Here is a 24,983-nt window from a genome sequence, read left to right as displayed (position 1 = left end):
CATTTAGGTTGCTTCCATGTCTTGGCAGTTGTAAATAGTGCTGCAGTGAACATTGGGGTGCATGTATCTTTTCCAGTTATGGTTTTCTCCGGATATATGGCCAGGAGTGGGATTGCTTATCATATGGTAGCTCTATTTTTACTTTTTTAAGGAACTGCCATACTGAATCTAAAAAAAAAAAAATGGCTCTGACAAACCTAGGGGCAGTACAGGAATAAAGACACGGATGTAGAGAATGGACTTGAGGACATGGGGAGGGGGAAGGGTAAGCTGGGACGAAGTGAGAGAGTAGCATTGACATATATACACTACCAAATGTAAAATAGGTAGCTAGTGGGAAGCAGCTGCATAGCACAGGGAGATCAGCTCAGTGTTTTGTGACCACCTAGAGGAGTCGGATGGGGAGGGTGGGAGGGAGATGCAAGAGGGAGGGCATATGGGGATACCTGTATACATATAGCTGATTCACTTTGTGATGCAGCAGAAACTAACACAACATTGTAAAGCCATTATACTCCAATAAAGATGTTTTAAAAAAAAAAAAGGAACTGCCATATGTTCTCCATAGTGGCTGTACCAATTTACATTCCCACCAACAGTGTAGGAGGATTCCCTTTTCTCCACACCCTCTCCAGCATTTATTGTTTGTCGATTTTTTGGTGGTGGCCATTCTGACCGGTGTGAGGTGATACCTCATTGTAGTTTTGAGTTTCATCTCTCTAATAATTAGTGATGTTGAGCATCTTTTTTTTTTTAATTAATTAATTAATTAATTTATTTTTGGCTGCATTGGGTCTATTGTTGCGCATGGGCTTTCTCTAGTCGTGGTCGTCATTGCGGTGTGTAGGCCTCTCATTGCGGTGGCTTCTCTTGTTTCGGAGCACGGCCTCTAGGCGTGCTGGCTTCAGTAATTGTGGCTTGCAGGCTCTAGAGCGCAGGCTCAGTAGTTGTGGTGAACAGGCTTAGTTGCTCTGTGGCATGTGGGATCTTCCTGGACCAGGGCTCGAACCCACGTCCCCTGCATTGGCAGGCGGATTCTTAACCACTGCGCCACCAAGGAAGCCCTGTTGAGCATCTTTTCGTGTGCTTTTTGGCCATCTGTATATCTTCTTCGGAGAAATGTCTATTTAGATCTTCCAACAACCATTTTTCGATTGGGTTGCTTTTTTTTGATATTGAGCTGCATGAGCTGTTTGTATATTTTGGAGATTAATCCCTGTTGGTCACTTTCTTTACAAATATTTTCTCCCATTCTGTGGGTTGTCTTTTTGTTTTGTTTATGGTTTCCTTTGCTATGGTCTTTTCACTTTCTTGATGGTGTTACTTGAGCACAAAAATTGCTAATTCTGGTGGATCCAGTTTATTTTTTCTTTTGTCACTTGAGCTTTTGGTGTTGTGTCTAAGAAAATTTTGCCTAACCCACATTCACAAAGATTTACTCCTGTGTTTTCTTTTAAGAGTTAATTTTTGTGTGTAGTGTAAGGAAGGCCCCAGATTTATTATTTTGAATGTGACTATCCTATCAGAGCACCATTTGTTCAATATTTCCCCATTGTTGTGCCCCAAATCAATTGTCCATTAAGTGTTAAGTATTTCTGGACTCTTCAGTTATGTTCCATTGATCTACATGTCTACTCTTGGCTTCTCTTGTTGTGGAGCACTGGCTATAGGCATGTGGGCTTCAGTAGTTGTGGTGTGCGAGCTTTAGAGTGCAGGCTCAATAGTTGTGGCACACGGGCTTAGTTGCTCCGCGGCATGTGGGATCTTCCCAGACCAGGGATCAAACCCGTGTCCCCTGCATTGGCAGGCAGATTCCTAACCACCGTGCCACCAGGGAAGTCCCTACATGTCTATTCTTTTTTTTTTTAATTTAAATTTTATTTGTTTATTTTTGTCTGTGTTGGGTCTTCCTTGCTGTGTGCGGGCTTTCTCTATTTGCGGTGAGTGGGGGCTACTCTTTGTTGCAGTGCATGGGCTTCTCATTGCAGTAGCTTCTCTTGTTGTGGAGCATGTGCTCTAGACACCTGGGCTTCAGTAGTTGTGGCACACAGGCTCAGTAGCTGTGGCACATGGGCTTAGTTGCTCTGCAGCATGTGGGATCTTCCCGGAGCAGGGATTGAACCCGTGTCCCCTGCATTGGCAGGTGGATTCTTAACCACTGCACCAGCAGGGAAGTCCCTACATGTCTTTTTTTTTTTTTTGCGGTACGCGAGCCTCTCACTGTTGTGGCCTCTCCCGTTGCGGAGCACAGGCTCCGGACGCGCAGGCTCAGCGGCCATGGCTCATGGACCCAGCCGCTCCGCGGCATGTGGGATCTTCGCAGACCGGGGCACAAACCCGTGTCCCCTGCATCAGCAGACGGACTCTCAACCACTGCACCACCCGGGAAGCCCTACGTGTCTATTCTTAATGCTAGTCCTACACTAGTTTTGCAGTAAGTTTTGAAATCAGGAGGTGTGAATCTTCAGACTTTGTTCTTATTATTCAACATTATTTTGGCTATTCTTAGTCCCTTATAATTCCATATGAATTTTGGGATCAATTGTCAATTTCTGAAAATAAACCAGCTGGGATTTTGATAGGGCCACATTTAATTTTTTTTTAATGAATCTACACTAAAATATTATTATCCAAAATCCATAGCTTGGTGTTGTATACTCTGTGAGTTTGGACGGATGTGCAATGACATGGATTCTCCGTTATGTATAGTATCATACAGAATATTTTGCCTGCCTAAAAAATCCTCTGTGCTCCACATGTTCATCCCTTCCTCCTAACCCCTGGCAACCACTGATCTTTTACTGTCTCCACAGTTTTTCTTTTCCAGAATGTCATATATTTTGAAGCAAACAGCATGTAGCCTTTTCACATTGGCTTCTTTCACTTAGTAACGTGCAATGAAGTTTCTTCCATGTTTATCCATGGCTTAATAGCTCATTTCTTTTTAGCACTGAATAGTATTCCGTTGTCTTGATGCACCACAAGTTTATCCATTTACCTACTAAAGCATATCTTGGTTGCTTCCAAGTTTTGGGAATTATGATTGAAGCTGCTGTTAACATCCATGTGCAGGTTTTTGGGTGGATATAAGTTTTCAACTCCTTTAGGTAAATACCAAGGAGCATAATTGCTGGATTGTATATGGTAAGAGTATGTTTGGTTTTGTAAGAAACCGCCAAACCGTCTTTCAAAGTGGCTGTGCCATTTGCATTCCCACCAGCAGTAAGGGAGAGCTCCTGTTGCTCCATCCACATCCTCACCAGCATTTGATACTGTCAAGTGTTTTCAGTTTTCACTGTTCTAATAGGTGTAAGTGGTGTTTTTGTTTGCTTGTTTTAATTTGCAATTCCCAGTGCTTCTCAGTGTCCGCCTCTACCCCCTTAGGTGAAGAAGAATAGAATGCTCTGGCATATATCAAAATGGTTCCTTTCCCACTCCTCCTCTTGGGAGCATGAGGGGAATTTTTCTCTGATACTCACTGGGAGGACCTGGCAAAGCTCATGGAAATAAAACTTACGAATTGACTGTGGGGTCCCCCTGGAGTTTTTAACTCAGACTGGTTCACACTGAACCCCTAGTAATCATACAGTCCCCAGCAGAATTACAGTTCAGGTTTTCCTACCCCAGCACTGGTTCTGCTGACAGGTTTCTGCTCTCGTAAGTTGTGATTTTCTGTATCCGTCTGTCTCTCAAGTTTTGGGGTCAGCAGTTTGCTCTCTGACCTCACATCTCTGACCGATCTAAGAAGAGTTGTTGATTTTTTTGTTAGGGTGGTGTGGTGACTTCTAAGCTTACATGCTAGATCAGAAACTGGAAATTCTTAATTTTCATAATAATTATATGAAAGTGAATGTTATTCTCATCTTATAGATGAAGAAATAGGGTTAGCAGTAGAGCTAATCAGCTATGAGAATTGAGTTTTAGATGGTAGAGGTAATTGCACAGTGTGGCAGAGGACTAGTAGAAGAATCAAAATAGATATGGTAACACTGGATTTGACTCAAAGGCAGTCATGGGGACCTGGGAATCCTTTTCCAGTAGAGTGAATCTGTCAGAAGAATGGAATATTGGAATGAAGTGGTTTATATGTAATAATTGAGGTAATGAGACTCCTTTATAATAAAGTGGGTCTTCTAAAAATATCTCCTAAATCATATAAAGGTAAGTTTCATATAGCACAGCAGTGTTCTGCTAAATTGATAGAAACATCCCTGTGTATAATATCTATTTTGTCATTTGAAAATACACACCACTGTCACTTAGTAAAATGCTAAAATTAACAAAGTGTGTTTTTGGTGTTCCAGTGTCCTCTTTTCTGTCCTCAATTGGTGATTCCCCTTTCACCTTTCTTTTCTCCCTTAGGTGATCAGGGCTCCCTGTCTAACCTTTCTCTCTCAAATCAAACATTGTACATTTGCCATTAATTGATATTAAGGCACCAATTCCTGATTGAGGCTAATTTATAGTATAGTGTGAATGTGTTTTATTTAGCATTATCTCCACTAGTCATTTGTATCCTAGTTTCTTGCCTTTTACTGTGATTTTTTTTTAAATTTATTTATTTATTTTTGGCTGCACTGGGTCTTCATTGCTGCACGCAGGCTTTCTTTAGTTGTGTCCAGCAGGGGCTACTCTTCGTTGTGGTGTGCTGGCTTCTCATCGCGGTGGCTTCTCTTGTTGCGGAGCATGGGCTCTAGGCACAAGGCTTCAGTAGTTGTGGCTCGTAGGCTCTAGAGCGCAGGCTCTGTAGTTGTGGCACACAGGGCTTAGTTGCTTCGCAGCATGTGGGATCTTCCCAGACCAGGGCTCGAACCTGTGTCTCCTGCATTGGCAGGCGGATTCTCCACTGTGCCACCAGGGAAGCCCTGTGGTATTTTTTTAAACATAGAAGTAATAGAAGTAGATTTGAAGCTTAAGAGGGCCCTGAAGCCATAGGTACTGATAAGTAGTCTGTTCAGGGTAATGAAGGAGCAAGGAGACTTAAAAAACAAGACTTAAAAAGATGGGTTATTGAAATCACACAGGAGAATTGAATGGATCCAGTTGTAGAAAGTATAACTGCAATTAAATTTAAGTGAAATTTTCCAATTCAAACAGTTTATTTTGGATAGATAAGTTTTGGATAGAGACCTTCTAAAATATGTTTTACATTTTTAACTTTTTTTTTATTCCAGAACACTGTCTTTGGTAACAGTGTCTTACTAAGACTGATTCGCAGCTGGGTCTTTTCAAACTTCACAATGCTCCCTTTTCATTCTCACTCCTTCCCCTATAAATCACTGAAATACTGACTTATAAGCAGATTTTCATCTCATTTTACTGATTCAAAACATACTAGAAGGATTAGTTTATTATTCTCTGTAGGTGATAGAATGGTGACCCAGAGTCTTATTATGTAGGCATATTTGTGTTACTGAATGAAATCTGTTCTGCTTTTAATTCTTTTCTTTTTTTTTTTTTTAATTTATTTGGTTGCACCAGGTCTTAGTTGCAGCTCGCCGGATCCTTAGTTTCGGCTCTCAGGTTCCATAGTTGTGGCTCAGCAGCTCCTTAGTTGCGGCACTCAAGCTCCTTAGTTGTGTCATGTGAACTCTTAGTTGAGGCATGCATGTAGGATCTAGTTCCCTGCCCAGGGATCGAACCCGGGGCCCCTGCATTGGGAGCGTGGAGTTTTACCTACTGCACCACCAGGGAAGTCCTTCTGCTTTTAATTCTTGTACCAGCATTTTATAATTTTTTTTCTCATTGTCTTCCCACTGTCTGATGGTTCTTCATCTGCTGTTAATGCAGCTCCCCTTATAGTAACTCTTCTAGTATTCTGCATATTGGAAAATCAGATAATTAGGCTTGTCATAATATTTCCTAGCAGCTGCCAGTAGAAGAGAGCCCAGAGGTAGTACCTATGAGTAGAGCAGCATTTTTGTTTGTGAATAAACTGTTTGGGGATTTGTATATATGGGCACCTTGTACTTCTTTTAAGGTTCAAAAAATTAGTTTTAGAGTTTCCATTGCAGAAATTTGCTTAAGTAAATAAAGTTGATTTTAGCAGGAAGTCCATATATACATGAGTGTAGAGAAATAGAGAAAGGGAAGAAACCTTCCTTAATATTGAGGTAAGCTTATCAGTATTTCATTTTCACATACACCTCCCATCCCCCACTGTGTTTCATTATCTGGAATTTTCTCTTGTTCCTAGATATTGTTTCTCAAAATGCTTTATATTTCTTAAAATGTGCTTTAGTTACCTAGGACTTCTTACATATAAATTTTTAAACTCGGTGTAATCTTTATATTGATGAATACTTACGCTTAGGTCCACAGATCCTTATAGGGTCAAGAATAGAACTGTATTTCAGTGTAACTAATTTCCTTGGTAATCTTATGTATCCATTCAAAAGCACTATCTGAGAAGGAATCCATGACTTTTCATCAGATTGGTAAAGGTTTCCATGCCACAAAGAAGGTTAAGAATCCCTGAGAGGCAGTCTCTGAGTTGCAGGTAATGAGCTCATATCTCTGCAGCCAGAAACCACAAAGCCTTTGGGGTTTGAGCCACAGAGTTCTGATAGGTGTGTGGTATAGGTATTCAGTTAAATTTTGCTGTTGCAACATTGTTAGGTAAATTATCAGACCTCATTTAAGATTAGGTAGTGTGAAATAGAGCCATTTTAAAATGGCTGAAATTCTGAAACCTATTGAAAGTTAACTTGAAGTATAATTTCTTAGTCATAGAAGAAAAAAATTGAATCATAGGAAAACAGTAGTATCATAGTCTCAAATAGCTTAGACCATGGGTTCAGATATATTTTTGGCAACTCAAAATAGAAAAAATACATTTTATACCATGTTTCAGTTTGTAAAAACGGAAACAAGTTTCATAAAACAGTGTTGACCCTTACTATTATATATTCTGTATATTCTATTTCATTTTCTAAAAAGTCCTAGCTTTGACCCTCTAAAACTTATTTTACAATCCACAATGGTCATGACCTGCAGTCCAGAAAAAGACTCCAAGATATTGTACCAAAAAGATAAGATTATGAAATACATTTAAAATATTTTTTATGTCTGGCATTTCAAACAAAATCCCTTAGGAATTCAAACTTGCCTCTCTAAAAAGAGCATTTTGGAGAAGTGGGTACATGTTTGTACCCTGGGAATAGTCATTAAGATGCTTGTGCCAGGTTCTTTACATTTATTATCTTTATTAAGGATTTTGGACTTTATCCTAGAACAGAGGAAAGCTAGCCAGTGAAGGATTTTAGGTGGGGTTGGGAGGGGGGTATTTTTAAAGAAGGACTCTGAGAACAAAGAGTATATGTACTATTTAGGAAGCCACTGCATTAGCAGATATTGTTAGCTAGGGTGTTGGCAATAGAGATGAAGAGTTATAGATGAATTCTATTGATATTTGAGAGACAAAAACAGCAGAACTTAGTAGTGGATTGTATGGTAAGAATTTTTCCAGGAGATTGAGATATAGAAACATCAAGAACAGATTATTTTGGGAGAAGATCGGCTGTGAAGCAGGGGAGGGGTATAGGAATAGGGCAATAATTAGATGTGGAATCGATGGTGGATTAGTTTGTTTTAATGAGAAAGACTTATGTTTATAAGCTGATGGGAAGGATGCAGTGAAAAGAAGTTGAATATGGAGAGCAGCAAAAATCTGTAGTATAAGGTTTCTGAGAAGGTGGAAGCACATGGAATCCAAACAGAGGTAGTAGGGTTGGCCTACACAAAAGAAAACAATCTTTAAATTTATTTTTTAATGATTTTAAATAATATATTCATATGGTCAAATTCTAGAAAAGTATGGATGAGACATCTTATTTGTTCTGTAGCCACTCAGTTCCACATCTAATAGGCAACTGAAGTTAATGTTTTTTGTATATCCTTCAAGAGATTTTATACACATGCAAACAAATACAAGTAGTCCTCCTTGACCCCTTTACACAAAAAGTAGCCCGCTGCACAGAACAATTCTGCATGTTGCTTTTTTTTCCACACTGTATCTTGAAGCTGTTTCCCTATCAGTACATAAAAAGCTTCTTTCTTCTCTAGGGCTGCATAGTATTAATTGTGTGTACTGTTATTTATTTAATCAGTTCCCTGTTTGATGGACATTTAGGTCATTACCATTCTTTTGATAGAACGTCTCTTTTAACAAGATGAAAACACTAACTGGAGATAGGTGCACATGTGAGCAGGACTGTATGTTTGACTCTAAAAGTTAAGTGGTCCAAATGATCTGGATACAGAGAGCTAGGTGGTCCATTTTTGGGCCAGCAGACTGAACTTTAATATTCAGGTTAAAGAGCTGATGTGTGGAGACTCACTTGCTCAAATAAGCAGGAATTAAAATACCACATCTAGGGAACTCTTGCCAGGTCAATAAACTAGATGGAGGTAAGGGAGTCACTAGACCAAAGTTGGAGACAATAGCCAGGAAAACTCTTTAAACTACATGTTTGTCAGTCAAAAGTCATTTTCAGAAATCACCTTTTGATAGTGAAGAATTAAGACTATTTTTTGGTAGCCTCAAATTAGGACCCTCCATTCAAGGTTAAATAGATCTAGCCCATCTGAAGTGAAGGGCAAGGAGTCCTTTTTAGGGCAAATACTGCGTTTTGGGTTCAGAAGCTCTATGAGAAGGCATTACTGCCTAATTTCCAAAGAATTTCAGTTTTCTACTGTTGTTTTTTATTTATAGAATGTGTAATTTTAACGTAAAATAGAAAAATGCATAAGTGTAAATTATAAATTTGTTTGCACTGACTTAAGGCACCTGAAAGTAGTTATAATTTTTTCAGTTAACTTCCGTGGGTTAACTTTCTGGGAGGTCACTCTCACTGTTAGGTACCATGGGCCAAGTATAAGATCAAACATGAAACAGTACAAAGTCATACGGGTGACAGGTGCTAGAGGAGGCTTGAAGTGAGACAGCTAACTTTTGGTTACAGTTTTGTGAGATGGCTTCTTGAAGGACTGGGTGTTCAGGTGTCAAAAACCAAGATTTCTTTTATCTCTTTGTTTGAAATGTTTCCTTATATTCCTTCAACTGGTTTTTCTGTTTCTGTGGCAGCCATCCAAGTTCACAGAAGTGTCTCTTAACCCTTTTGTTATTTAATAACTCTTGGGAAGCTGAAAACCATAAGTCCTCTTCCTGGGAAGGTGCACAGAATTTTGCATGCAATTTCAAGGAATTTATATACCCCACTTAAGCCCAGATCTCAATTAACAACCTCTCGTCTATCATCTCAAACTTCTGTTCTTACTTTCTTTCATTTCTTCATTATATCTTGTCTACTGCTGCCAGGTCTCCTATTAAACAGTGATCCCTCAGTGCCAGCTATTTAATATAAAGAACAAAAATTTAAGGACATTTGATGTCCTATACTCTTAGATATTTGACTGAATGGGTGTGACAGGGTCACACAGCTATTTTGTAACACCACACTGAGCCATGTTTTCCTGACTTATGGTACACAGCCTGTATCATTGGATTTCATTACATAATTCTAAACTAGAAGTGGTTTGTATACTTTAAAAAGATATTGTGAAATTTAACAATCCTTTTTCTTTGTAGTTTTACATTTTAAATATAAAAAACAGTTAATTTCCACTGATTTGTATACCTTTGCACTCCAAGTTGCATTGTTGAAACCAAATATTGTTTAGCTAATAGTACCCTACATGCAAGAAACTCAAAAGAATTATGTATGACTGGTTCACTATATCTTAAAATTGGACTTAACACATACTACAGCATGGACGAAGCTCAAATATAGCTCAGTGAAAGAAGCTAGACACCAAAAAAAAGTCATGTAATGTAGTCTGTGATTCTATTTATATGAAATATCTAGAATAGGTAAGTCCATAGAAACAGGCTGGGGAAAAGGAGGAATGGGTGATAACTACCTAAAGGGTACTGAGTTTTATGCTTTTTTCCCAAATGCAAATATTTAAAAATATGTATAATATTACTCTCTTATATTTTTTTGCGTACTTTTAGTTTTTACTGTGTCATTTTACAAGCATTTTCTCATGTTACTGTAGTTTTGAAAGCTCCAATTTTTAAAAACCATTAAATTTATAAATCTATTAAGTCCATATTACTCTCCTATACATTCAGGTTATTTCTTGATATTCCAGGATAAGTTTCTTGATTCTTGATGGTAGTAGGGGTAGAGGAGATGTTGAGATGTGTTTCTCATCTAGAAATTGAACCAGGGGAGCTTTTATGAAAAAGTAGTGTGTTGACAGTTTCAGTTTGAAAATAAGTTGTAAATAGCTGGCTGATGGGTAAATAGCTGGCTGATGGGTAGATAGCCTTGCTTAGGGCAACTTTACATTTGGGAACATTAGTATCTCTCTAGTAATCTTAACTTTCGTTTTACTTATATTTGTATTAGGAAGCCTTTTTTTTTTTTTTTTTGAGGTTCATTAGCAAAAGGACTTAAGCACTCTGTATTCCATATTCTGCTTACTAGTTAGAGATTTCCTGATGACCTGACCCCTGGAATTGAGCTTGAGGAAGAATCTAAAGACTAAACCTGATTTTCTAGTTTAAGATTTGTAGGTGCTGATACTCAGCATAATCTGAGCAGTCTAGTGGACAAGTATCAGCATCTCAGTATTTATTTAGTACAGTCTCAATGTTGAGATCTGAGGTGTGTGTCTTAAAGAGGATCACTGTAAGACAATTATAATTTTTCTTTGTTTTCTATGTTTGGGTATGTTACATGAAACAACATGAACAATTAGAAGGCAAGTATTAGGGATATGGTATTTTTTTAAAATTTTCATTAAAACTGGTTGAGCAGTATTTTTTTATGGATCATGCTTTTTAAAAAAAATATTTATTTATTTACTTACTTATTTAGTCTGTGCCAGGTCTTAGTTGTGGCACACAGGATCTTTAGTTGTGGCATGTGGACTCTTAGTTGCGGCATGCATGTAGGATCTAGTTCCCTGGCCAGGGATTGAACCCAGGTCCTCTGCACTGGGAGCGTGGAGTTTTACTCACTGGACCACCAGGGAAGTCCCAGGGATATGGTATTGAATGCATAGTCCATTAGAAAATAAGAACCAGCTATGTAGAAGCTTCAGCAGCTGATTTGACTAGAGGACATAGAAAACATAATTGGTCAGACTAATTTTTTTACACCTCCTGAAGAGATACCATTTGCTTAAAATAAGCAGTCTTATAAAATCCTTACTCCTTTAACCTCCTCCCTGAAATATTTCACTAGGCTTCTGGGAAAACTCACATTAAAATGTAGGCCTTTTCAAAACAATTTTCAACAGTTGGTGCTGGGACACCTGCATATTCACAAAGAATGAGGTTGGACCCCTTCTTCACACCATATACAAAAATAAACTCAATGGTTCATATACTATAGTTTTAGTAAGAGCTAAAACTATGAAACTCTTAAATATAGATGTCTTCTTGACCTTGGATTAGGTAAAGCCTTCTTAGATATGATACAAAAAGCACAACTGACCAAAAAATAAATTAGGTGGATATCATGAAATTAAAAACTTGTGCTTCAAAGGACACCAGCAAAGTGAAAAGACAATCCATAGAATGCAAGAAAGTATTTGCAAATCATCTATCTGATAAGGAACTTATGTTCAGGATATATACAGAACTCTTTACAACTCAGTGAAGATAAAAATCCCAGTTTTAAAAAGGAGTGGCAGGGCTTCCCTGGTGGCGCAGTGGTTGAGAGTCCACCTGCCGATGCAGGGGACACGGGTTCGTGCCCCGGTCCGGGAAGATCCCACATGCCGCGGAGCGGCTGGGCCCGTGAGCCATGGCCGCTGAGCCTGCGCGTCCGGAGCCTGTGCTCTGCAACGGGAGAGGCCGGGGCAGTGAGAGGCCCGCGTACCGCAAAAAAAAAAAAAAAGGAGTAACAGATCTGGATAGACATTTCTCCAAAGAAGATATACAAATGGCCACCAGCACATGAAAAGTTGTTTAACACCATTTGCCATCAGGGAAATGCAAATCAAAACCACTAGGGTGGCTATAATTTAAAACAAACAAAAAACAGAAACAAAATAAGATTTGGCAATGATGTGGAGAAATTGGAAATAACCATCATACACTTCTGGTGGGAATGTACAATGGTACAAGCACTTTGGAAAACAGTTGGGCAGTTGCTCAAAAGATTGAAATAGAATTATCATATGACCCAGCAATTCTGCTCCTAGGTGTATACCCAAGATTGAAAACATGCCCACACAAACTTGTACACAAATGCTCATAGCAGTGTATTCATAATAGCCAAGAAGTGGAAACAGCCCAAATGTCCATCAACTAATGAATGACTAAACAAAATGTGGTCTATACATACAATGCAGTATTACTGAGCAATAAAAAGGAATGAGGTTTTGATAAATGCTACAACATGGGTAAAACATGCTAAGTTGTAAGTCGCCAAAGAACTACTATTGTATAAAATAAACAACAAGGATATATTGTACAGCACAGGGAAATATAGTCATTGTTTTGTAATAAGGTTAAATGGAGTATAATCTATAAAAATATTGAATGACTCTGCTGTACACTTGAACCTAATATAATATTGTAAATCAACTACACTTCAACAATAGCAGCAAGAAGCTGTTAGAATCCAAGAAATACACCTTCTAAAGAGTTTTGCAGGGGCTTCCCTCGTGGCGCAGTGGTTGAGAGTCCACCTGCTGATGCAGGGGACACGGGTTTGTGCCCCGGTCCGGGAAGATCCCACATGCCGCGGAGCGGCTCGGCCCGTGAGCCATGACCGCTGAGCCTGCGCGTCCGGAGCCTGTGCTCCGCAATGGGAGAGGCCACAACAGTGAGAGGCCTGCGTACCGCAAAAAAAAAAAAAAAGAATCCACCTGCCAATGCAGGGGACACGGGTTCGAGCCCTGGTCCAGAAGGATCCCACATGCTGCAGAGCAACTAAGCCCGTGCGCCACAACTACTGAGCCTGCACTCTAGAGCTCGTGAGCCACAACGACTGAAGCCTGTGCGCCTAGAGCCCGTGCTCCACAACAAGAGAAGCCACCACAATGAGAGACCTGCACACTACAACGAAGAGTAGCCCTTGCTTGCCACAACTAGAGAAAACCCACACATAGCAACAAAGACCCAATGCAGCCAAAAATAAAATAAAATTTAAAAATTAAAAAAATAAGTTTTGCAGAATTCTTACAACTGAAGTTCACCAGTTTTCAGAGGGAATTAATATTTTTTGATGATGTTAGCCCTTCAAAAAATAACCCTTAAAAAGAGAGGGGAAGGTATCTGTTAGAGAACTTAGTACAGTAAATGCAATAACAGACTTCCTGAGCTCCAAAGACAACGCTTGGCTGCTACAAACATATTCTTTTTGGAATTAACACCTTTTTAAGCTTTCATCTTTTAACTCCTTAAAGGCTGTGTATATTCTGACTCTGGTTTTGCAAAGAATTCTTGGGCTTATTACTGTTAGCTTTCAAGTAGTCATATATTTGAATCTTCCATTTAAGGATGAAAGATAGTTATTGAAATGTATAGTCTTACTCTTTGAACTGGTAAAATTCAAAGATAGGATGCTTAAATGAGAAAAATTCCAGTATGTTTTGGCTGTAGCAAAGAAGTAGTTCCAACAATAACTCATGCGCTAACTCCGATGGGATATCTCTAGGCCCACAACTACCCTGGAGATCTGCCCCACTGGTAAGCACTTCTTTGTTAGTAAGTGGGTACCATTTCCCCTCTGGAAACCAGTTTGCTTGATGAGAAGGAAAAGGTGGTCTAATTTAGGTCTCATTCAGTAAAGAAAATAGTGGTGGTGCTTAGGAGACTCTTATTTTAGACAAAATTAACTCAGAGGAAACGTGCTTTATTTTAACGATATACACATGGATTAGAATCAGACAGCTGTCAAGGAACCAAGGCAGCCACTTTCTCCCATTTTTCTTACCCAGAGGCTTCAGGATTTTTCATTTGTGGGCTTTCCTAATGTCTGCTTCACTCGGCATTTCTAATCTGTCTTTAATACAAACAGTTTCCTCAAACCTCAGTTTATACATCTTGTATTTGCTGCTCAATGACCTTTCAGGTCAGTTAATTCAGTTTTCCAATTCTAATTCTAAGAGAAGACAGTCTGTTGATTCATCCTCTCTTCACCAGTCAGGAGGTTGCAAGTCATCAAATGTTGACTAGCCTATGGATCCACTGGAATGTATGCCTGTCCCAGGAATTGCCAGGTCATGGGCAATTTAGGGATAGTAGGAGCCATGGGTGAGGTAATCATCTTGTCTTGTTTGCTATATCTCTGTATCCCCCTACTGTAGGGGATTTAGGCTTTGTAAGGACAGTCTTGGTCACCACTGTATCTCCTTTGCCTAAAGCAGCATCTGAAATATGGTTGAGTATTCAAGAAATATTGTAATTTGTGCCTAGGCTCAAAATGTGACCTTGATTTTCAGTTGTCTTGACCCTTAGATGGATTTATGACTTGCTAATGCTGAGTGCCTATGGTGATGATGCCTACCAGGTCTCCACCAATTAGGATACTGTATATAACCCTGTATGACAAGTGCTCAGTGAATATTTATGTAATGAATAAAAGAAGCCAACTTTTTCATTTCTTTAAAAAATAAGCAAACAAATAAATGCCAAAACGCCTCCCTGGAAGCAGTGCTCTTTTTCCATGCAGATCACTTCGGTTTGATCTCATTAAATAAAACATATCATTTGTCAGTATCATTGATGGGATGCTGGCTTTTTTCCCCTCTATGTATAATTGTTATCCTTTATGGTTCAGGAATTTCATTAATGCTAATCTTTGGGGTTTTGTTTGGTTTGGGGATTATTGTTCAAGATTCACTGAACATCAGAGTTAGAATATGCATTGAGATCATTTATTCCAAATCCTCCATTTTATGGCCTTAGGTTTCAGTCTGGCAAAATTCAGAAAAAAACATTCCCAGTAGGAAACTGCAGCTGGGGAGGGGGTGGTGCCAGCAGCAGTTTGTAAGGCTGTAAGGAGAAAATCAGAAGAGCTGACTCTTCTGGAGGAAAGGATACAGCTTTTGGTGACAAGCTGCATTCTTTGGCAGTGACTTTATTTTTCCTTCACCACAAACCAGACTTGTACTATTTCCAGCCTCAGCACATTATTTAGGCACTTCCCCACTGCATTGTTTTATTTAGTTTCTGAAATTATATCATATTCCCTAACCTGGGTCCAACTTTTAGCCTTTCAGATAGACAAGTTCACACTTTGATCTGTTTCTTTCTTGACTTGTAAACTCTGAGATTCGGGCCCATTTTATTTTTCACAACATTCATCATTTTATAGATGATACATTATTTATTAACAAACAATTGGAGCACTTCAGAGATTTTCCTCATCAGGTCAAACCTTGCTTTTTTGTGTGACAGACCCTGTCTTTGCTCTTTGCTCTGCCTCAGCACATTTTGTAAACCTTTGTTCCTTGTCTATTCTACCCCTTTCCATGATGCTGCATTTCTTTTCCTAACACATTTTAATTTAAATTTTTCCCTTTCTTTAAGGCAGATGCTTTTGCTTGGATTCTCTTTGGGGTTTTTTGTTTTTTGCATGAAGACGTAGAGAAGTAAAGCATTAAAGAGGAAAAAAAATGTTTAAATTTACTTGAAATATATCTGCTTCTCTTACTGTGAATTCCCTCTTTCTCAAAATTTAAACTCACAGGGCAGTTACATGTATGTCTCCTATCAACATTGAGAAAATGGTAGTTAGGTAAGCCATTTAAGTAGATGCTGGGGATAAAGGGAAAGGGGGAAGAGATGTGTACTTTGGATGACTAATGATGTCATTATAGGAAGGCCCAGATATTTGAGCCCCTATCGTGGTTGGTACATTTTCTTAGTTATTCCTTACAACATTCTTTTTTTTTTTTTTTTTTTTTTTTTTTTGCGGTTCGCGGGCCTCTCACCGTTGTGGCCTCTCCTGTTGCGGAGTACAGGCTCTGGACGTGCAGGCTCAGCGGCCATGGCTCATGGGCCCAGCCGCTCCGCGGCACGTGGGATCTTCCCAGACCGGGGCACGAACCCATGTCCCCTGCATCGGCAGGCGGACTCTCAACCACTGCGCCACCAGGGAAGCCCTTACAACATTCTTTTAAGATGGGTATTGTATTCATTTTTCTGATGAGGAACCTTAGTCTTAGAGGTATTAAGTAACTTGCCTATGGTCACATACCTGATAAGTGCCAGAGGATGAAATTCTATGATATGTCTGTGTTCCTTCCACTATACTTTTCTATTATTAACGTAGATAGTGGGCATAGAAATTCTGAGCTTGAGAAGGATTGTGGAAGTAGAAGGAGATAATTAGTTTGATTTTGGACAAATTGAAGTTACTGTGGGATAGAAAGGTAGGTTGAAATTTCAAAGAGGCAACAAACCAGGTTATCACTTGGAGAAGGAATGTTGGTTGTAATTTATATCAGGTTTTCCTTTTTGGTTTTATTGTGGCATAATCCAAATCCTTAGCAAAATTTTCATAGCATGTTTATAAAATCCTGATAAGAATATATGACATGGATTACAGGAACATGAGTGCTTTGATTTAAATCATTCAGTTATCCAGTAATGTTTGAATCCCTACTATGTGAAAGATACTGTGCTAGGTAAACAGTATATATTGGTGGGCAAAACAGACATAATCCCTACCTTTATCAAGCTTATAGTCTAGTGGTGAAGGAATACACTAATAAAATAGTCACGCAATCACCTTTTTAGCCCAGAGACAAAATACTTCGTGAATCATATTCATAGACATAGATAGAGGTGAGGGCAGCCAACTGAACCACCCTTGAAGGTTGCCAGCATTTATATTAATTAGCAATTTACTGTATTGGTGATTTAGATTTTCATAAACCCATTCATTTTGTACGAAGTGCCCTTGTACATTGTAAATGATTAATTTGTAAATGTTATTTTCCACAGGTCTTCAAAATCGTATTTAGGATTCACTTTTGGAGGGATTGGTGGAGATACTATTATTATCAGTCATTCTTTTTTCTTTTTGCGGTACGCGGGCCTCTCACTGTTGTGGCCTCTCCCGTTGCGGAGCACAGGCTCTGGATGCGCAGGCTCAGCGGTCATGGCTCACGGGCCCAGCCGCTCCGCGGCATGTGGGATCTTCCCGGACCGGGGCACGAACCCGTGTCCCCTGCATCGGCAGGCGGACTCTCAACCACTGCGCCACCAGGGAAGCCCCTGTCAGTCATTCTTAAAGAATATACTTAGCAAAGCAAAACCAACTCTGTAATCCCAGTGTTATAGCATGTATACTAACTTTAATAAGTATAGAAACACTGAAATGAGAAGGAACACGGGAGTAAGTTAATGGGTGACTATTTTTAGCTATTAGTAGATAACATTTTTAGTAGGTCATTTATTCATCTATCCATTCAGTAAGGAGCAAAACCAGACACAATTCTTATCATTGATCTTACAGTCTGGTGGGAAAGACAACATTTAAATTACTATAACTAAATATAAAATTACAAATATGACAAATGCCATGGAGGAAAGTTACTTGTTATATAAGAGCCTATAATAGAGGAGAATGGTTAGTTAGGGAAGATTTCTGAAAAAATAGAAGTTGAACTGAGCTCAGAAGGAAGGAAAAAAAGAGGTATTTAAGCAGAGTGATGGTGGAGGAGAGTGTTTCATGCAGAGAATACAGCAGGTGCTATGACTTCACATAAGAGAGATCATGCTTCTTTAAAGATCTGAAAGAAGGCCAGTGGGGCTAGAAAGCAGTGAGTGAGTTGTTAGATGAGGAAGGAGAGGGTGAGTGGTAGGTAGGTAGGTAACCAGACTATGCAGGGCTTTGGAGGTCTTATTAAGGACTTTGGACTTCATCCAAAGAGCAGTGGGAAGCTATTGAAGGAGTTTTAAAGTATGTTGAGGAGGGCATAGGGTTGGATTTGTTTTGGAAAAATTGCTGTAACTTCTGGGTAGAAAACAAATTGAGATTTTCCTAGCTAATATTGTACACCAGGAAAGAAATGGGAACTTAGACTGGAGTATTGGCAATAAACATGGAAAGAAATGAACAGATTCTATCAGCATTTCAATAGAAAATAAATTCACTAGAACCCGGTGATGTATTAAATATGGGAAGGTAAAGGGAAGGGAGGTACCAAGGATGTTTCTGTCTTCCAGAACTAGAAAGGTGGTTGTGTCATTTACTGAGATAGGGAAGAGGACCAGGTTTTGGAGGGGAGTTCATTTTTGGACATCGAATTAGAACTGTCAAAGTAGAGCCTGGAGTTTAAAAGCGAGATCTAGACTGGAATATAAATTTGTGAATCATTTATATCTAGGTGGTAGTTTTAGCTGTCAACATGGACATAGTTTTGGTGAAGAGTATAGGGCAGGAGAAGAGACCAGGACAAAAATAGTCACACACTCCAAATACCGTCACATCATGAGGTTCTGGGGATTAGAATTTCAGCATAAGAATTTTGGGGGACACAGTTCAGCATATAACCCTTCTATGTCAAAGGTGTTTTTCTCTGTGCTAAATAATAAATGTTCAAAATATTAGTTCCTTCAAACTTGCTTTGAAAAAAGGAATAAAACAGAAATACTGTGTAACTGCCATTGTCAAAACACACATTTTTCACAAAGGAGCATTTCTTTTTTTTTTTTTTTTTTTTTTGGTGGCCATGCCACACAGCATGCGGGATCTTAGTTCCCCGACCAGGGATCAAACCCATGCCTTCTGCAGTGGAAGTGCGGAGTCTTAACCACTGGACCTCCAAGGAAGTCCACAAAGGAGCATTTCTAATGAACATCACCAAATAAACTGCTTGAAAACAAAGGAGTCAATGCAGGCACTATCCATCACTCTTTTTTGGGGTGGGGGAGGTGGGTAAGTGCCAAACCCGAGCCCCCTGCAGTGGAAGTGCAGAGCCCTAACCACTGGACTGCCAGGGAATTCCCCCTATCACTCTTAACATTATCTAGAATGATCTTCAGTTCCATTGGAGGACTCATAGTTCTTAGCATATAATTGTAATCACAGCTATGAGTTATTACTGCACAAGATCGCAAATCAAAATTGGTAAAGGGAAAAGATGCAAAGGTCCATAGGAAAGGCACAGGCTTCTAAGAGTTCTCTCCTAGTGGAGTCACACGGAATGTGCTTAATTCTCCAGCACTGAATTGTGCCAGCATGTTTGAAGTGTTATCTACCAGGGAAGCCCAAAGTACTGAGCCACTGCCTAACATATACCAAAATTCTAGACTCCCAGAGGGAAAGCAGGTGTTCAGCATAAATCGCACTGTTCACACAAAGAGTTTAGGCACAGTGAGCCATTAGTTAGGGAATGTTGAGAACTGTCCCAGAGTCCAAATCTTTTAAACAGTGCTGTTCTTATATCCCCATCCAATCTTCCATTCAGTGTCTTCTAGCTGACAGGAGAAACAAGTTTACATTTTGCCACCTAGAAAATACCATTGGATCTCTAGTTACTAAATAGTAATTCATACTTAAGGTCATTTTTAATAAGTATGATGGGACTTAAAACTAGGTGTGTGTGGTAAGAAGGGTGAGGCTATCTTTAAAATATCAGGAGCTCTTAGTCATTTTCTTCCCTATAGAGGGTTTCTGAAAAGTTGCATATAAACTGAAATTACAATTGTGAATCACTTAAAATATCTAGAGGGTTTCTTTCGTTTAACAAAAATACCAAAGAGGAAAATACATCCATAATGTGAATAAGAGATAGGCGTTTTGTTTTTCTATCTATTAATATGCTTCTTTGTAAGGTAGAGCTTTCCTTTTCTGTTCTGCTTTCTGTGTTCTCTGTACCCATATGTGAACCACAAGACCAAAGAAATCTAGCCTCTTAAAAAGCACGTGCTTAGAGACAGTTAAAGTCTTTTTGTTTGTAGTATAGGTCTTTTTGTTTGTAGTAGGTATGTTCAAGGATTAAGGAGTACCTCATTACCCACAGTCTTATACTAATTGTTTCACTGACTTCCGTATGAGTCATATCTTGATGTGGATGGCAGCTCATCAAGACTGGTCAGTTGGTCTGGGACTGAGAATAATGAAAGGTAGTCTAGACTGGAAATCATAATTCAAGGGTTGAAAATCTGAGCTGGCAGGGGTTACAACAGAGGCTGAAGAGTTTCTTGTATTCAGAGACAAGCCAGAAAGATAGGACCAAAGCCAGGGGCAATAGTAGTTAGCTTCAAGTCTGCAAACAAGAGTCATTTGATGTTGAGAGAAAGCAGAGGGTTAGAATAACTTACTACAGGAAGTATCAGAGACTCAAATCTTATAATTTAATTTTTCAGACTGAAAATCCCATATTCATAAATAGCAGTGTTTTAAAAACGGTATTCTATTGATTCCTATGATTCTGCGAAGGTACCCCAGCTGGAGTGGGGGTGTGGGATTCTATTTTTCTATCAGCAATAGAGTATATTTTACAGGGCAGTTTCAAAATGGATTTGATGTTCTTTGAAATTCTTAAATTTTAGAAGTTGCTGAAATTATGAAACCTTTATTGCAGATGAAAAATCTTTATAACTTTATTAGAAATTCTTTATTTTGATGGCTTTCTTAAAATGTCATTTCAGTATAATATAAATGGACAAAGTCCAAATCATTTTACTTGGAGAATCTCCTTCCTATCCAGCAACCAAGCATGATGTAGTGGAAATTACCAGCTTAAAAGGGAGACCAGAATTCTAATTCCAACATTGTCAGTAATTTTGTGACTGTAGGTAAGCTTGGGCCTATAAAATGAGAGAGTTGTTCTTAAGTGAATTTCTAAGATTCTTTTTGACAAGTTTTACTTACCTCTGTCATAGTCTAGTCCATTTCTTCTTTTTTAAAAAAAATTGTTTTATTTCAGCTTTACTGAGTTATAATTGACATACAAAATTGAAAATTCAGTCCATTTCTTAAACGTTGCAGTGCTTTTCTATAGTCACATACTAGTAGAGACAGAATAATATTGTAGTAGCTAACATTTATTTAGCTAACATTTATTTAATGAGCTTTTGTATGTGTGTCTCATGCTGTACCGGGACAGCAGTTACAAGTCTCTTTTAATTCTTACACTAGTCCTGGTACTTTACACATAGAGAAACTGAGTCTAATAGAGGTTAAGTAAATAACTTGGTCAAGGTCTTATGACTGATAAGTAGCAGAGCAGGGACAGCCTTTTTGACTCTGAACTTTTCTGCATCGAAAGTTAGCCTGCTAGGTATAAAACCTTAAAGAGGAGAATTTCTAAACCAGAGGTGAAACAGCCATTTTTATGATCTTTAACAACAGAAGGGTCATGTAACTTTTATATGCACTATAAAGCCTGGTCAGCAAAGTTATTTTTCTAGTGCATAAAAGATTCTCTGAGTTTGACCTACAAACTGAAATTTTTTGTATATATACAGACTTGTTTAAAAGGAAATATTGGTTAAAAAAATAACTTTTTATAAAGCAAAAAATTGCCTGTAGTCACAGTGGTGTAGATATATAGGGCTGAAAGAAAGTTTTCATACTGTGCTAAAGAAATGCAGTTTTTAATTAGTTAATTAATTTTTGGCTGCATTGGGTCTTTGTCGCTGCGCACGGGCTATCTCTAGTTGCAGTGAGCGGGGGCTACTCTTCGTTGCGGTGCACGGGCTTCTAATTGCAGTGGCTTCTCTTGTTGCGGAGCATGGGCTCTAGGTGTGCGGGCTTCAGTAGTTGTGGCACACGGGCTCAGTAGTTGTGGCTCTCAGGCTCTAGAGCACAGGCTCAGTAGTTGTGGCGCATGGGCTTAGTTGCTCCGCGGCATGTGGGATCTTCCCAGACCAGAGCTCGAACCCATGTCCCCTGCATTGGCAGGCGGATTCTTAACCACTGCACCACCAGGGAAGTCCTGAAATGCAGTCAGTTTTGTACTTCACTTCCTCTTTGAAAGCTAGAAGAATTGACAGTCTCTTCTCACTTGATGACTGCACTTGTGAAAGCTTTACTGTATTCTGTATAATCGTCCTAATTCTTTTATAGGTAGACACCTATGTAATTAAGCTGAGGCTAGAGGCAGAGTCTGTCAATATTGGGTGGTAGGGAGGAGGATTGGGGAAAGCTTTAGGTCAACAAGCTGCTAGACGAGGTAGGATTTGGACCAAGGGACCTGCAGGGGATACTAGAGGGGATAGCAAGAACAAAGCCAGTAAGATGGACAAGCATGAAACATACGAAACAGCTAATTAGACTGCAGTAATAAACATAGCTCTTCGAATGCAGTGTTAATAGTTATAATAGCTACCATTTATTGAGTTCCTGCCATTCCAAGGTTCACCATCTTTCTCATTTAAGTCTTATAGCAACCATATAAGGTAGGGTAACCCAGATAGGTTAAATCACTTCAACACGGTCACTCTGTTAAGTGGCAGAGAAGTGACTTTAACCCAAGGTTATCTGGATCCAAGAACCATACTTAATAATAAATCTTCTTTGCATGTAATATGAACTAAATATTTGGATGAAGAATATCGGTCTGATAAGCACTCACATGCTTGGTTATTATTTCCTAAATCATGAGCTAGAAGTATGAAAGTAACCATTAATGATTTTATGTGGAAATTCATAAAACATGAAACTTTGAACTACTGACATTTTACCAGAGAATGTAATCTTAATTATTTGATAAAGGATTTACTGTGTTTTGAGATCTTTAATTACAGATTTGTTCTGAATCTCAGAGAAAAGAAATATTTAAAGTCTTAAGTTGAACTGCCTTTGATAAGAAACTCAATAATAACTACTGTCAGAAAAGGGGTTTATAAGAATAAGGCTAATTTTAAAGGTACATAATGGTATCTTTAAGAGACATTGTAGTGAAGTGCCTTTTTCCTTGAATTAGATATTTCAGTATTTGAGCCTACTTTATATGTATCTGAGACTTTCCCCTAAAATTTCTCTTTGAAAAGGATATTTATACTTGAGTCCTTATGAAGTCTCTAATTATGGGTACATTCTTAATTATTTTATTTTGAACCCCAGAAGCCATTGGCTCAAAACAGCTTCAACTGATGCTAGTTCTGAATGCTTATGGAGGTTATTTCACAGAATTTTTTTTTTTAAAGCTTAACACAAATTTAGCAATTATTCCTGGAGGCATAATCTCATACTTGCAAATGTTGGCTGTCATTGTAAATGAGTGCTTAAATTGTAGAAATCATGAGTGATCCTACAGGATGAATGAAAATAACATTTTCTAATGTAATGTGAGTAGGTAGTTGTGATTTAACGTAAATTTTCCCATGAAAACATCATACATGGATTGAAAGTGTTATGGCTCAGTTTATACAGTAGAGATGTTGTCTGAAACACCGTATTAGGTGGCTCAAAAATGGTTTTAGCCACAATGAAATCATTAGGTCAGAGATGCACTGTTTCCCTCGTATTCATTGAGGTCTCTTCCCAAATGTCTCATCAGAGAGATTTTTTCTGAGTATCTTACCTAAAGTAGCATTCTCCATCAATCTAGGAACTTTATTTTGTTTACTCTGCACTCCCCATCACCTAGCACATAATAGATACTCAAGTATCTGTTGAAAGACTGTATAGAGTGTGAATAAAATTATCTCATAAATGTGAGTAGGAAATAAAAGCAATACAGTTGACCCTTGAACAACACAGGTTTGGACTGCACGGGTCCACTTATATACAGATTTTTTTTTTCAACAAATACATACTGCAGTACTGCATGATCCATGGTTGGTTGAGTCCTTGGATATGTATTCCATTTGGAAGGAAGGTGGCCTTATTTGGCTCACTGGATTATCATATCTAAATATGTATCCAAAAGCCTAAAAGAAATTTTACAGAAGTTTATTGCAATAATGTCCAGTCTTTCCAAATAAATAATAAATTAATTTTAAGATTGTTGTCTGTATGGAAAGAAAGAATAAGTTTGCAAATAAGAGGAATCTACAGTGGCCAATTCTAATGTAAATAATGATATACTGAGGCCACAGAACTCCATTGTGGCCTACAGAATATTGAATACCGTCCATTTGGTTAATTAATTGGTTACATTGATTTATCTTTTTGTGTATCAGGAATGAATATGTCTGTGTTATATGGTTTTCCTGTAGAAATACTTGAAGTAACATTCCATTCCAGTTTTTCTGTAAAGCTGTGTTTCAGTATCCTTTAAATATAGGTCAGATATGCTAAAGTTAAGGCAGGGTAAAAGAGAATCTCATGCTACTGCATACTTGTCCAGTCTCCTTCTCCCCAAGGCTCCCTCCCCCAGACAAAAAAGGAAGAAACAAAAGGAAAACACTACCCCAGAAAACAAATTTTTAAAAAATAATTCTTTTCTCCATTAAAAAAAATTTAGGAACAAGTTCCAGTTCCGGTCTATCATCCAACACCTAGCCAGACTCGCCTAGCAACTCAGCTGACTGAAGAGGAACAAATTAGGATAGCTCAAAGAATAGGCCTTATACAGCATCTGCCTAAAGGAGTTTATGACCCTGGAAGAGATGGATCAGAAAAAAAGATCCGGGAGTAAGTTTTAATTTATCCATATTTCAAAGATCTATCTTCAGAGATCTGATTTTTAAAAATACTCTCCTGCATTTTGGAAGTCAGATGTTTAATCATTTCTTACAAGGAAATGTTTAGATGTACCAATTAAGAAGAATTTTCATATAAAAATAGCTAAGAAATAAATGATGGTGTGAATTCTGACCATTTTATATGTTGCCTCTGTCCATTTGGATGACAGTTAATGTCAGTTAAAAATGATTTACCTGTGTAATAACTGTGAACTAGTACCAGCATTGCTGGTGGCCTAATCAGTTGGGAAAGTCATTTGGCAGGATGTCAAGGACCTTTAGATCGAAATCCTTTGAAACAGTTAATTCTAGAGATTTATCCTAAAATATGTGCCTCACTTCAATCCCTAGAGTTTTATGCATAAAG

At 38.5% G+C, this 24,983-nt stretch overlaps 1 protein-coding gene across 1 annotated transcript in view; it reads left to right on the top strand.

Annotated features, from left to right (window-relative positions):
* Window positions 1–24,983, top strand: part of RNF11 (ring finger protein 11) — a 39,169-nt gene that overhangs the window by 11,281 nt on the left and 2,905 nt on the right. The window contains exon 2 of the mRNA XM_027108592.1: window positions 24,397–24,566. Within this exon, the coding sequence (XP_026964393.1) occupies window positions 24,397–24,566 (170 nt within the window). The remainder of the gene's footprint in view (window positions 1–24,396; window positions 24,567–24,983) is intronic.

This window comes from Aethalodelphis obliquidens, unplaced genomic scaffold (genome assembly GCF_003676395.1).
Source record: "Aethalodelphis obliquidens isolate GAN/ISIS:26980383/991018 unplaced genomic scaffold, ASM367639v1 scaffold9, whole genome shotgun sequence".
NCBI classification, from domain to species: domain Eukaryota; kingdom Metazoa; phylum Chordata; class Mammalia; order Artiodactyla; family Delphinidae; genus Aethalodelphis; species Aethalodelphis obliquidens.
The sequence above is the reverse complement of the archived record's forward strand: the minus strand, read 5'-3'. Positions and strand labels throughout refer to the sequence as shown.